This window comes from Prionailurus viverrinus, chromosome C1, assembly GCF_022837055.1.
Source record: "Prionailurus viverrinus isolate Anna chromosome C1, UM_Priviv_1.0, whole genome shotgun sequence".
Lineage (NCBI taxonomy): Eukaryota > Metazoa > Chordata > Mammalia > Carnivora > Felidae > Prionailurus > Prionailurus viverrinus.
Window position 1 is genome coordinate 200,670,750 of NC_062568.1, and position 12,553 is coordinate 200,683,302.

Below are 12,553 nucleotides of genomic sequence, written 5' to 3' on the forward strand. Positions count from 1 at the left end.
ACCGAGTGAGCTGCCTAGGCTCCCCGAGGCTTTCCTTTAATGGAGTAAGCTAAAAGCAGTTAAATAGGCGTTACCGATGTGATTATTGATTATGTTGTTTCCTGTGTCAGAACGTTGCATCTTACAGCCCTTTCAATCCAATGAGAAAAACAATTTGTATGTTTTATATATGAGAATTCTATATAAGAATTTGGTGTGTAAGAATCGTGTAGCATATATTAACTTTTTTAGTTAAACGGTTACCACTGCCATTAAAGCCACTTTAAATATGATGACGTTTTGAGGGGCCAGTGGGATGAAGACATCTAGAAAGTAGTTGGAAATGTGAGTCTGAAATTCAGAACTTAAATTAAGAGTGGTAATGTGGTTTTGGGAATTATCCACTAAGAGGCAGTCGTTGAAGTAATGAGAAACAGCAAGGTGGACGGGGGATGGCCCAAGCGGCGAGGGCTGGGGCCAGGAACCCAGGAGAGCTGGCATTAAGCAAGGGTGGGCACGGGGGTGCTCGGGCTGGAAGGGGCACTTCAGGCTAGGCCTTGGTTGGTGGGCAATGGCTCTCTTTTACTTCTTAGGAAGCCCTCTTCCTTAGGGCTAATCCAGGCTCTGAGGAAGGCTTGGTCATTTTTTGCGGCTCTGAGGCCCGAGACAACAGACACAAAACAAAAAAACCCTCTCTTAAAAAAAAAATCCTATAAATAACATTGTAACGTTACATTCTTCCACCAAATTCATGGTTTATGTTTTTCCATGTTTCTTTGTAGTCCCTGTCTGTGTAGATAGATGCACAGTTTTGCAGTTAAAATCAGAACATCAGTTCATCTCTTGTTTTTTGCTTCTTTCAGATTTTACTATTTCAAATATTACTCCATTAAGTTTAAAAAAATTTTTTTTCTAATGTTTATTTTTGAGAGAGAGACACACACACATAGAGTGCAAGCAAAGGAGAGGCAGGGAGTGAGGGAGACACAGAACCCGAAGCAGGCTCGGGCTCTGCACTGTCAGCACAGAACCCGACGCGGGGCTCGAACTCACGAACCGAGAGATCATGACTTGAACTGAAGTCGGACGCTTAACTGACTCAGCCACCCAGGTGCCCCGAGAATGTAGATTTTAGAGATAAATCTGGTTTGGGCAGTTGGGAGTCTTGTGGCTTAGTGTGTTTTTAAACCACTCTGACCTCTGTTTCCCGCATCAGTAGAATGGAGCGCATACCCAGGTAACATAGTGGCCCAGAGCATTGCCTGTGACAGTTGGTGTGCGGCACTTAGTCATGATAACTGCCCAGCACATGGGAACTACTCCTGATTATCTGTGACATTTTGAATGATTGTTTCCCAGGAATGGGGTCCTCTGGGGTGTTACCTAAGAACATAATTTAATTTGGCAGACTTAGAAATTTATCCTGTATCCTGAGGTAACTATGATTTGTGTTTTCTGAAGCCAAGTGAGAACACAGGCCTTTTGTCTGGTGTTCCATTGGCATCCTGCTCAGTTTGTGTGTGTGTTTGAGAAGATAAGTTGCAGCTTAGATAACTGAGCTCAAAGTCAAGCTCATTTGAAAGACACGCTACAACTGGAGGCAGAGACACAGCCCTGACTAATTGGAGGTGCCTTGACATCTTACAGGCAGATTTCTCTGCTAATACGGTTCGTACAAGTGGGTGGACCCACAGGTGCGGGACCGACCTCCCCACTTGGCGTGTTACTTGTATATAACTGGTTATCGAAGAAAAACTGTCAGCCGTTAAAATTGTTCAAGAGGTTTTCTTCTGAAGGGAAGACTTTTCATGTTCTGCCTGTTTGGAAAATCATTCTGATTCTGCTGTCTCAGTTTGCATCTCTGCATTTCTCCTTTTTCAGGACCCCATCTATGACACCAATTAACTGTAGTTGTGAATGGGGTTAGATGAGTAATTTTCCCTCGATAGTTTTCCTGTTTGTTGAGCAAAGTGACCTTTCTGCAAACAACGTCTGAATCTGAATTTCTGTGTGCCCTTTAAAATACTCCTCCAGCGCCGAAATCAAGAGTCGGGTGTTCAACCTACTGAGCCACCCAGGTGTCCCTTGACTTTTTTTTTTTTTATGTTTTTCCTTTGCAATCAGTATATTTTATTTTCTGAGCTACCTATTCAAAAATTTCCCATTTAAACCATTATGGTGTGTCCCTTCCTTACTGAATTGAAAGGTTCTTTATAAATTCTGGATACAAGTTCTTAGTTAGATAAATGTTTTTAAAATACTGTTTCTCATACTGTGGCTTGTCGTTTCTTTTACTAAAAGTGACTTTTGAAGAGAAAAAAAAAAATACTCCTCCAGCATAAAGGGTAACATTTAGGGCTCATTGGTAACCTTTGGCCTCATTCCCTGTCTTTTTCCTAATGGTTTCCTGTGTGTCTTTTCCTGGCAGAACACACTGTTGCAGCAGCTGGGAGTAGCGCCTTTCTCTGAGGGCCCCTGGCCCCTGTACATTCACCCTCAAAGCCTCTCTGTGCTTTCACGCCTTTTGCTCATCTGGCAACATAAAGCCGGTGCTCAAGGTGATCCAGATGTCCCTGAATGCCTTAAAGTTTGGGACAGGTAAGAGAACTCCAGGTGAAGCCCTGCAGAGAAGGTTATGTACTTTTTTGATTTGTTTGACTTCTTTGTAGTTAGTCCGTGGCTCTGAGGTGGTATCTGCTGATGGCACAAACTGGTGAGGGCGGACGAGTGTGTGTTTCCGGTGGCCTTGGGGGAAGAGGTACTGTTTAAAAAACAGGAGCACCAAGTTAGTTATCTAATTAATTAAATAAGTAATACAAAAAACAGAAATACATAAACTATGGTCTGGGAACAGAATCATCCTTTGGCACCTGGGGGGGTTTGGTTGCAGTTTTGAGACATAACCTGACTCCTGAATGTAACCGATTCAAGAGTCCTGTCCTGATTTATTGAAAGGTGGGGAACAGGAAAGCCAGCTCTGTCTTCGGCTGTTCTGTTTTCAATGTGAAACCACTCCAAGTGACTTGCAGTCTTTTTTTGGACAACTTTTAAAGAATTTCTTCACTTGGGGGAAGCTCAGATTAATCATCGAAATCCTCTTTAGATGGACCTATATTTGCCATTTTTGTTTACATGGTTAGGAGCCTTCAAAGCAGTTTGTTTTCCTAAAAGGCTTTGCTTTTCTCTTCCTCATTCTGTGATCAAATAGCTGTAATGCTGGATTTGAGAAATCTTAAACCTCCTTGAGTGCCAAAGACCCACTGTATTTTTTCCTGGTGGAATCTTGCAAAAAAAAAAAAAGGGGGGGGGGTTGTCGGGGGAAGAGACGAGGATGAGGGAAACCTTTATTAAAACACAAATCTCTTTCCTAATAGCTAGAGGCAGTGGAAATAGTTGGCTACATTCACTCCTTTTTTGCGTAAAAGCTCTTCTGACAAGTTCTCCGAATAGTGTAATTTCTTTTTACTGCTTTTTACTGCACCGACTCATTTTGGACTGTTACCATGTAGTGAATTTAACCTGTAGGGCTAAGCTCTCAAGATAAGAAGCTATAGAGCCAAAACAATAGGGGAAAGTAATTGAACTATCTCTACCTGTGCAGGTTTATTAATTCAAAAAAAAAAAGGAGCCACCGTTTTGGGGGCTTCCGGTTCTTTTCATGGTCAGAAATGGCAGAGTGCGTGTTAACACTATCACCACAGTCGACAGGGAATGTTTTGTGGTCGAGTCTTGCTTTTTTGTAGCCAGGATTGAGTTCTTAAATCTTCTCTTTCCACGTAGATTCTTGTCTTCCCTGATTTGTTGTCTTGATGCCTGGGTTTAGAAAGCTTAACTCTTCCAGCACGTGACACCGTGACTCGTGGGGGATGCGTTCTGACTTGGTCCAGCAGACACGTTCTCCTTTTCTCCGCGGTAGGTTCTTGTCGACCATGAAGCAGAGCGCCCTGCAGGGGGTGGTGCCCAGTGAGACGGAAGATTTGAACGTAGAGCACCTGCAGCTGCTCCTCCTCATTTTCCACAACTTCACCGAGAAAGGCCGGCGGGCCATACTGACCCTGTTCGTGCAGATCATCCAGGAGTTGAGTGCCAGCGTGGAGGCCCAGGCGCGCTCCGTGCCCCTCATCCTGGCTCGCCTCCTTTTGATCTTCGATTATCTGCTTCATCAGTACTCCAAAGCCCCTGTGTATCTGTTTGAGCAGGTACAGATGAACGCATTGTTTTCGCTCTACTGGCTGTGATTGAGAGTGTCACTCTTCTTGAGTTGTGGTGATCCAAAGCAAAATGACCTGCTTACTTGAGGTTTCAGGTGTTTGTTGTGGTAGGTTTATGATTAACCTTGGAATATCACCGGACTTCTGGATGTGCACTCACGCTTTGTACTTAGCCAGGAGCAGTAAGTGTAGATTATTTGATTTGATGCATTTGTGAAAATTGGATTATAGGCTCTGTTCACAGGTATCCTTTGAATAACCCCACTTTACCTGTGTCTAGCTCCGCGCCCCGAGCATCGGTTCCCCCCCAACCCACCACTCCCCACCGTGAATATTTGTTAGTGGAGGAATGATGGTTGAGCAGTAGGTTTTATGGATTAGTAAATTCTTTTGTTGTAAGGATCCAACACGAGGATGGGAGGCCCAGGTAAGGATTATTCAGCATTTCCTAAAATGTTTGCTTGAGTGCTATTTCTGTTAAACTTCAGCAAAAAAGATTGTTCCCCAAAAAAGTCACAGAAAAATCTAAAACTTTTGTTTTGGCTTGTGAGTTTCCCAGTCTTTGATATGTTGGTCAGTTGTGATGCCTGCAGTGAGATGCTGAATGTGGCTGTGTATCTTTCTTAATTTGAGTATTTGTGTTTTAAAAGGTACAGCATAACTTGCTGAGTCCTCCTTTTGGGTGGGCAAGTGGATCCCAGGACAGCAACAGCCGCCGGGCGACTGCCCCTCTCTATCATGGGTTCAAAGAAGTAGAAGAAAACTGGTCTAAGCATTTTTCATCAGGTCAGAAAAAAGATGGTCAGTAAGAAGCTGACTCATTGGCTCTCGTTGGGGGGATTAAATTTGGTATTTGGAGACTCCTCAAGGTTTAGTCTATTCCTTATAGGTGGCAGATACCAGTGGATTCAGAACATTTTCAGAAATAGACCGTTACATATCCCACATTGATTTAAAAACAAAAAGCAAAAAACCATTGAGACATAAGAATTAGGAATTCTTGTGTATGCTCATAGAGTACAGTATTTGGATTTTTGCCACTTGGAGTGATTACATTTAATTTCTCAGAGGAATGTGGTTCTAACCCACAGGCTAAATTTCCTTTTGGGTCATGGTGGGGTGCTATTCAGAAAATAATGGGAGCCATGACATTCTCTGCAGCGTTTCTCATAGAGCAGCTGTCCGTTCTTTTGATGAAGTGCCTCTTGTGTTTATCTTTAGTTTGTGTTTGCACACTTCCTGAGGAGTGTAAGCTGTTGAGTGGAGTTTGTGGAAACTCCTCAAACTTTAGATCCTGTCATTGGGATCTCTTAGTAGTTAGTCCTGTTGATATTGGGGAGACAGCCATTTAAGTTTAATGCACTTAGTCTGTGGGTCCAGTTTTAATGATTAACTTGGTGTTTGCAGAGCACCTCTGTTACCTCCTGGAGCAGTGGTTCTTAACTAGGGATGCTTGGGCCCCATGCCCAGACGGGACAGTTGGCGACGTCTGGAGACATATTTGGTTGTCAAAACTGGAAGGGTGCTAAACATCCTGTCGTGCACAGGACAGCCCTCTCTCAGCAAGGAATTATCTGGTCCAAAAGTCTGTATGGCAGGGTTGTTTGTATTTTCAAGTGTCCAAAGGGTTTTCTTAATTTTTACATTTTATACTTACTAAGCAGAATCGAGAATGAAACCATTCTTCTAACGAGCTCATTGTTTTTCAGATGCTGTCCCACAACCCAGATTCTACTGTGTCCTGTCCCCAGAAGCCTCAGAGGATGATTTGAATCGACTTGATTCTGTGGTACCAGGAATTTTAAAACCCCATTTTACATGTGGGTCAGATGGTTTCCACCAAAATCAGTCTGGCAGGGGAAAAGGGAGTCACTTGCTTTTTGTAATGAGGGAATTTGGCCTGTATTAGGATTTGAGGTTATTCTAGAAGGAAAATATTGTTTTGAGATTTATTCGCTGGGCTCCACTTTTGCTGTAGGGGACCCTTCTTCCTGTCTTTGTTGGCGTGTTCACATGCAGATATTTTAACGGACAAAAATAGTTGCCTCATTCTATGGCCTGCACTTGTGTGCGCACCATAACCCATCAGCTGGGAGAGGTCCCTGAGTGAGAATCTTGCTGCAGTGAGAAATTCATAACTATAATTTGAATGAGCTATTTTGTCAGTTCTGAGGTTAAATGGTAGTGTATGGGTTGGAGGAAAAATATTTCAAAAAATAGGACAGAATGATTTTCTTTCTCTCGATATTAGGCGTGTGATGTTCTTTTCTCCAAGCTTGTCAAATATGATGAGCTTTATACGGCACTGACATCACTGCTTGCTGCTGGATCCCAGCTTGACACAGTCCGGAGGAAGGAAAACAAGAACGTAACGGCCCTGGTAAGACCACCGAAGCCCAGGCTGATGATGAAGAGTTTGGGATGTGTTTGATGATTTGGTAGCCATTCTACTAGAAATTTCTTCCTGGACTCTAATCAGTTATTGAATTATCTGTTTCTTACGTTCAGCAAATGGTGGTTGATAGGTCACATTGAAAGTCTCCCACTGGAGCTTTTCCTGTGGTCCCATGAATGTGTCTCTGTACCTCTAGAAGTTATGACAACAATTAGAGCCACAGAAAGGGGCACCTGATTGTGGGCCTGCGAGGCAGAATGTCCTGCTCTCTTTTGGTTACTTGGTAAATTCTTGAGGAGCCGAAGTTGTCTTAGAACAGTGATTTTGGCTTGTGAGATGTGCAAGTGTGGAGCATATTATTTATATGTGGGTTCTAACATGTTCTGCTTTATTATTGGATGTATTCTCTATAAAGATGTGGGGAGCAGACTTGAGAGCCAAATCTCAGTTGAAAATCAGGACTCTACACAGTCTGCTCTAAATGTATTCAGGGGGCGCCTGGGTGGCTTAGTGGGTTGAGCATCCAGCTTTGGCTCCGGTCATGATCTCACCGTTTGTGAGTTTGAGCCCTGCATCAGGCTTTGTGCTAACAGTTCGGGGCTGGAGCCTGGAGCCTGCTTGGGATTCTGGATCTCCCTCTCTCTCTGCCTCCCCCCCCCCCCCCCCCCCCCAACTCAAGCTCTGTCTCGGTCTTGGTCTCTCTCTTGCTCGCTTTCAAAAAAAAAAAAAAATGCTGTATTTGGAACAGTTCTCACTGTCAGGGAGCTCAGGACACCATAGCAAGTGCTATTGCTGTAATTGCTCTTTGCTTTTTCCAGGAGGCCTGTGCCCTTCAGTATTACTTCCTGATACTGTGGAGGATCCTAGGGATTTTGCCACCATCAAAGAGTTACATGAACCAGCTGGCCATGAATTCCCCTGAGATGAGTGAATGTGACATCTTACACACCCTGAGGTGGTCTTCCCGTCTCCGCATCAGCTCCTATGTCAACTGGATAAAGGTACCACAGTGTGACACAGGCCTTGCTGCCAAAGGGTTGTCCAAAATCACCGTGCTCTGTACTCGTGGGGACTTGTTAATTTAAGAGTAACGAAAGCTTTAGATTCTGTCTGTATCAACCTCCTGAACACGTTTTCTTGGCTGTCCAAATAGGATCACCTTATCAAACAGGGCATGAAGGCTGAACATGCCAGTTCTCTCTTAGAACTGGCATCCACCAAGTGCAGCTCAGTGAAGTATGACGTTGAAATTGTAGAGGAATACTTTGCTCGACAGGTATGTTAGTTTTGGGTCCATAATGACAGGATTTAGCTTCTGCTGCAGTCTTTTCCCACAACTAATTAGTATCTTGGGTATCTTTAAAGATCTCATCATTCTGTAGCATTGACTGTACCACCATCTTGCAACTTCATGAAATTCCAAGTCTGCAGTCCATCTACACCCTCGATGCTGCCATCTCGAAGGTCCAGGTCTCTCTGGATGAGCATTTTTCTAAGATGGCCGCTGAGACTGATCCTCATAAGTCATCTGAGGTCACCAAGAACCTGCTTCCAGCCACGCTACAACTCATCGACACCTATGCATCGTTCATTAGGTGTGACAGGCTGCCTGCCCACAGATGTCAAGACGGGGAATTTAGATCCTTCGGTGGTTTGCTTTCCTTAGAGGCCTGAAAATTCTTCACATTGGACTTAGTGGTGGTTTTTTTGTTTTTTTTTTTTTTTTAAGTTTATTTATTTATCTTGAGAGAGAGATCAAGTGCCGTAGGGGCAGAGGGAGGGGAGAGAGAATCCCAGGCAGGCTCTGCACTGTCAGTGTAGAGCCCAGTGCAGGGCTTGAACCCAAGAACCATGAGATCGTGACCTGAGCCGAAATTAGTAAGAGTCTGACACTTAACCAACTGAGCCACTTAGGTGCCCCTAGACTTTGTGGTTCTAGGTACTGTTCACTGTGCAGATCCCAAAGGACTCAGAATTGTACACATTTTTTATTTTTATTTTTGTCAGCTTAGGTTTTTTTCTTTTTTCCCCCTCTCTTTGTAGACTGCCTGATGAGGGAATTTTCAAACAGTTTAGGAAGAGTCGAGAAGTTTGATTTCTATAAATCTTTAAATATTTTGTAGCATTTACCTTGTAGGATATAAGGAAAGGTAACACAATTTCTCCAGACATGTCATTTCTGTTACTCACTGAGATAAAGCTTTAAATGTTTTTGAATTTCATGGTAGGTAGTTAGAGAAAAAAATTTCCTAATGAGTTAGAGAGTATTTTGAAATCCAGTCCTTTCTTAAGTAATAAACACTGCAATTTGCATGCCCTGTAGACTTGTTCTGTGTGATGTTTAAATATTGTGGAATTTGTTTTCAGTGTATAAACATTGGGAATTTATTCACAAAACAAGATTTCAGTCTTTTCTTACATTGGAAGAGCTGGCAGAACTGGGCTTGACATCCCATGTGACATTAACACACTGGAGTTGAGGAGTGGCTGCCCCTTGTAGCTCTGCCCACCGGGCCCCTTTATGCTCATTTACTTTATCTGGTGCCCGTAGGATTTCACTGTTCAGCTCCTGTTCTTTGGAACTTTTGTGCTGAAAGGGACTCGGATTGTTATAAAGTTTAATGTCTGGGTGTGAGTGTCTTGGAGTAAGTAGAGCAGAGACTATTGTTAGAGGCACAATTTTTGACAATATATGAGCCATAAGCATGAGTAGGAAATGTGAGTGCTTGCTTGTGCCAAGTACTGATCTAGGTACCAGGGATATCGCAGGGTCAAAGGTGACCAAGTCACTTCCCTCTGAGAGCTTGTGGGCTCTAATCTGACCCATTAATTAATGCCAACAGTTTTGTATACTGTTAATAAATGTTCCTGGCAAGTAAGTTTGGGAAGTGCTGAGTGAGTATAATTGAACAGCTTTCGAGAAAGTATAGTATAGTTGACCCTTGAACAGCATGGGTTAGGGGCACCAATCCCCCTGTGCAGTTAGAAATCCACAGAGAACTTTTGACTCCCCAAAACATAACTACTAATAGCCTGCTGTTGATCGGAGGCCTTACTGGTAACATCAAAACAATCGATTAGCACATATCTTGTATACAAAGGTATCATATCCTGTATTCATACAATTAAGTAAGCTATTTGTAAAACATAAAAAGATAACCTCATACGAAAACCACGAGGAAGACAATATGTTTATAGTACTGTACGGTATTTATCGACAAAGATCCATGTGTAGGTGCACCTGTGCAGTTAACACTTAATGTCGTTCAAAGGTCAACCGTACTTCTCAGAGCCTTCAGTATATACATTGCCAATCTTCCAAGGCCAGGGAGAGGTAGGTAGATAGTGTTCAATGTTCGCCAAGCTCATCTGTCCTGGAATTATGTTTTGGGAACATTTCAGAGGATGGGATATTCTTTGGAAACAGTTGCCCATTGGGGTTTGTAGGAGATCAGAAATGGGCAGGTACTCTCAACTATATTTAATAGATTAGGAAACTGAGATAACAGGTATTTCAATTTGTCTAGGGTAGTTTCTCCTATGATGGGAGTAGATTACTTCAGTTTTCATGTAGCCCCCTGTTTTTTCTTCAGAGCCTATTTGCTACAGAACTTTAATGAAGAAGGGTCCACTGAAAAACCATCCCAGGAGAAATTGCATGGCTTTGCTGCTGTTTTGGCTATTGGCTCTAGTAGGTGCAAGGCCAACACTCTGGGTAAGTGAATTTGAAAATGCTATTACTACCATTGGGTAATAGTATAATGCTATTAATACCATTGAGAATGAGTACTACCATTTATCTGCCTGCCTGCTGACATTTACCACTCACTGGGGCCTTTGTGTGTCAGACACAGCTGTGTGTGTGTGTGTGTGTGTGTGTGTGTGTGTGTGTGTCTGTCTGTCTGTCCTCTCAGGAGCCCTGTGAAGTATTACCGTCCCCTTTTACTCATTAGGAAACTAAGTCCTCCAAGTTAACTTGCCTGAAATCCTGCATCTTGCAATATGTGGAGGCTGGGATCCAAACCAACATCATTAAACCAACAGCATTAAACTGTTGCTGTTAGCACAGATCTTTGTTCTTGTTTTCTTTTTTCTTTTTTTTTTAAGTTTGTTTATTTATTTTGAGAGACGGCATGAGCAGGGAGAGGCAGAGAGAGAGAATGAATCCCAAGCAGGCTCCACACTGTTGGCGCAGAGCCCAACGCGGGGCTCAAACTCACGACCATGAGATCATGATCTGAGCTGAAACCAAGAATCAGACACTTAATGGACTGAGCCACCCAGGCACCTCTGTTCTATTTGTCATTTATAGAGATCAGGAAGATTAGCAAGCTGTCCCTTTGTGCTGGGCAAACCTCTTCCCTTTTTTAGGAATGATCTGGTAGAAATGTAGGATGGGGAAGCAAAAGGACTTGAGCAGGACTGGAGTGAAGGGCGGTAGTTACCCTTTAAATTTATAGCCGTTTGTATTTTCCTGAATGGCAAGCTTTAAATCCCCTTTCAGTGTTCAGGTAGTCTGTCTCACTTGAAGAAATTAAATTCTATTTCATCAAACACTGTTCTTGATGTGGATTAAGAATCCCTGTCCTCAGATTTGTATTAAGGAGAAAAGAGGTCAGAGTGCTACCCGTCCACAGAGGGTGTAGCAGAGGCTGAAGAGCGGTCTTAGCCTGACTTGTAGCGACATGCCCCCACTTCACATCTTGTTTTCAGTTGTCGTCTTTATTTGCAAGATTAGAAAGTGAATGTGATGGGAAGTGAAAACCTTATAATCGACATTGTTAGCTATTAAGCAGTTAGTTAGCTCTTGGACATAGTACTGCTCTTGAAACACCCATCTAAGCGATCTTCGTAATTATTTTGACAGCTTGGGCAATGGTGTTTCTTTCTGCATTTGGGCTTGGCTTTAAAATACTATGTGTCATTCTTTCCCTCTGGTGATGAGTTCTCATCCTTCCTGTCGCCTCCAGGTCCCACATTGGTTCAGAATTTACCATCCTGGGTGCAGGCTGTGTGTGAATCCTGGAATAACATCAACACCAACGAGTTTCCCAACATTGGCTCCTGGGTGAGTGTCTGTTCTGGGAATAGAAATGTGGAGCACCAGCTATTCTGTGTTCTGTTCTTGTTCCTTAGGGTGAAACTAGCTGCCACGAGGTCTTGGTATGCAGCAGTATATTTGCTAATGATAATCGATGTTTGAATCGATAATCAAAGCCTTGAATTATCCAAGCGGTACCCAGGTGGTCGTTTTGTTAGGAAGTCTGGGTTACCCTGTTAAGTGGACGACCACCTTATTACTATGAGTGTGTTTTTTCGTCTGCTTAAGACTGGGATGTGAAGATGAATTGTATTAAGTGTAAGGTGCTGACAAGATCTAGCATCTGAATTCTCAGAAGATACAAACTGTTTCATTTTCTTTTTAGGAGAAATGTCAGGCACCTACTCCTTTTGTAATGATTTTATACAGTAGCTTTTAGGTTCTGTAGGCTCTTAGAAGACTGTAGAATCTTCTGTCCATTTACTTGACCTTTGTGGATGCTCTAATCAAATTACCTCTATTAACAGATAATTCCGTTGTCACGGTTCTTTGGAAAAGCCAAATATTATAATCTTGTTATCCTGCTTTGTAATCGTGACCCCTATTTACATCACCCGGAGCTAGAGCAGAAGGATCATGAAGATATTTTAACGGAGGCTCTGGGGCTTTGCAAAACACAGATCCTTCTTAATTATGAGAGACAGTAGTCTTAATGTGAAGTATAATGTATTCTAATGATTTGAAACCTGGTATTGGGTATCTTAACTTTGTACTAACATTTTAACTTTTGAAATGTTAACTTTGTACTCACTACAATTTGTTAACTGCTTTCAGTGCTCCACCCCACGTTGCTTCCCAGGATGAATGATAGTATATACTGAGTAGAGCCGTTGTCTAGAAACCTCGGTGGAGGTCTTAGTTTATGTC

General features: G+C 42.8%; 1 protein-coding gene across 3 annotated transcripts in view; it reads left to right on the forward strand.

Moving 5' to 3' along the window:
- UBR4 (ubiquitin protein ligase E3 component n-recognin 4) overlaps positions 1 to 12,553 on the forward strand; it is a 131,698-nt gene that overhangs the window by 28,524 nt on the left and 90,621 nt on the right. For all 3 annotated transcript variants that reach the window (XM_047869235.1, XM_047869236.1, XM_047869237.1), the window contains exons 18-27: positions 2,408 to 2,577; positions 3,896 to 4,178; positions 4,841 to 4,976; positions 5,900 to 5,979; positions 6,442 to 6,570; positions 7,404 to 7,586; positions 7,739 to 7,861; positions 7,951 to 8,180; positions 10,179 to 10,300; positions 11,556 to 11,653. In XM_047869235.1, coding sequence (XP_047725191.1) covers positions 2,408 to 2,577; positions 3,896 to 4,178; positions 4,841 to 4,976; positions 5,900 to 5,979; positions 6,442 to 6,570; positions 7,404 to 7,586; positions 7,739 to 7,861; positions 7,951 to 8,180; positions 10,179 to 10,300; positions 11,556 to 11,653 — 1,554 coding nt within the window. The remainder of the gene's footprint in view (positions 1 to 2,407; positions 2,578 to 3,895; positions 4,179 to 4,840; positions 4,977 to 5,899; positions 5,980 to 6,441; positions 6,571 to 7,403; positions 7,587 to 7,738; positions 7,862 to 7,950; positions 8,181 to 10,178; positions 10,301 to 11,555; positions 11,654 to 12,553) is intronic.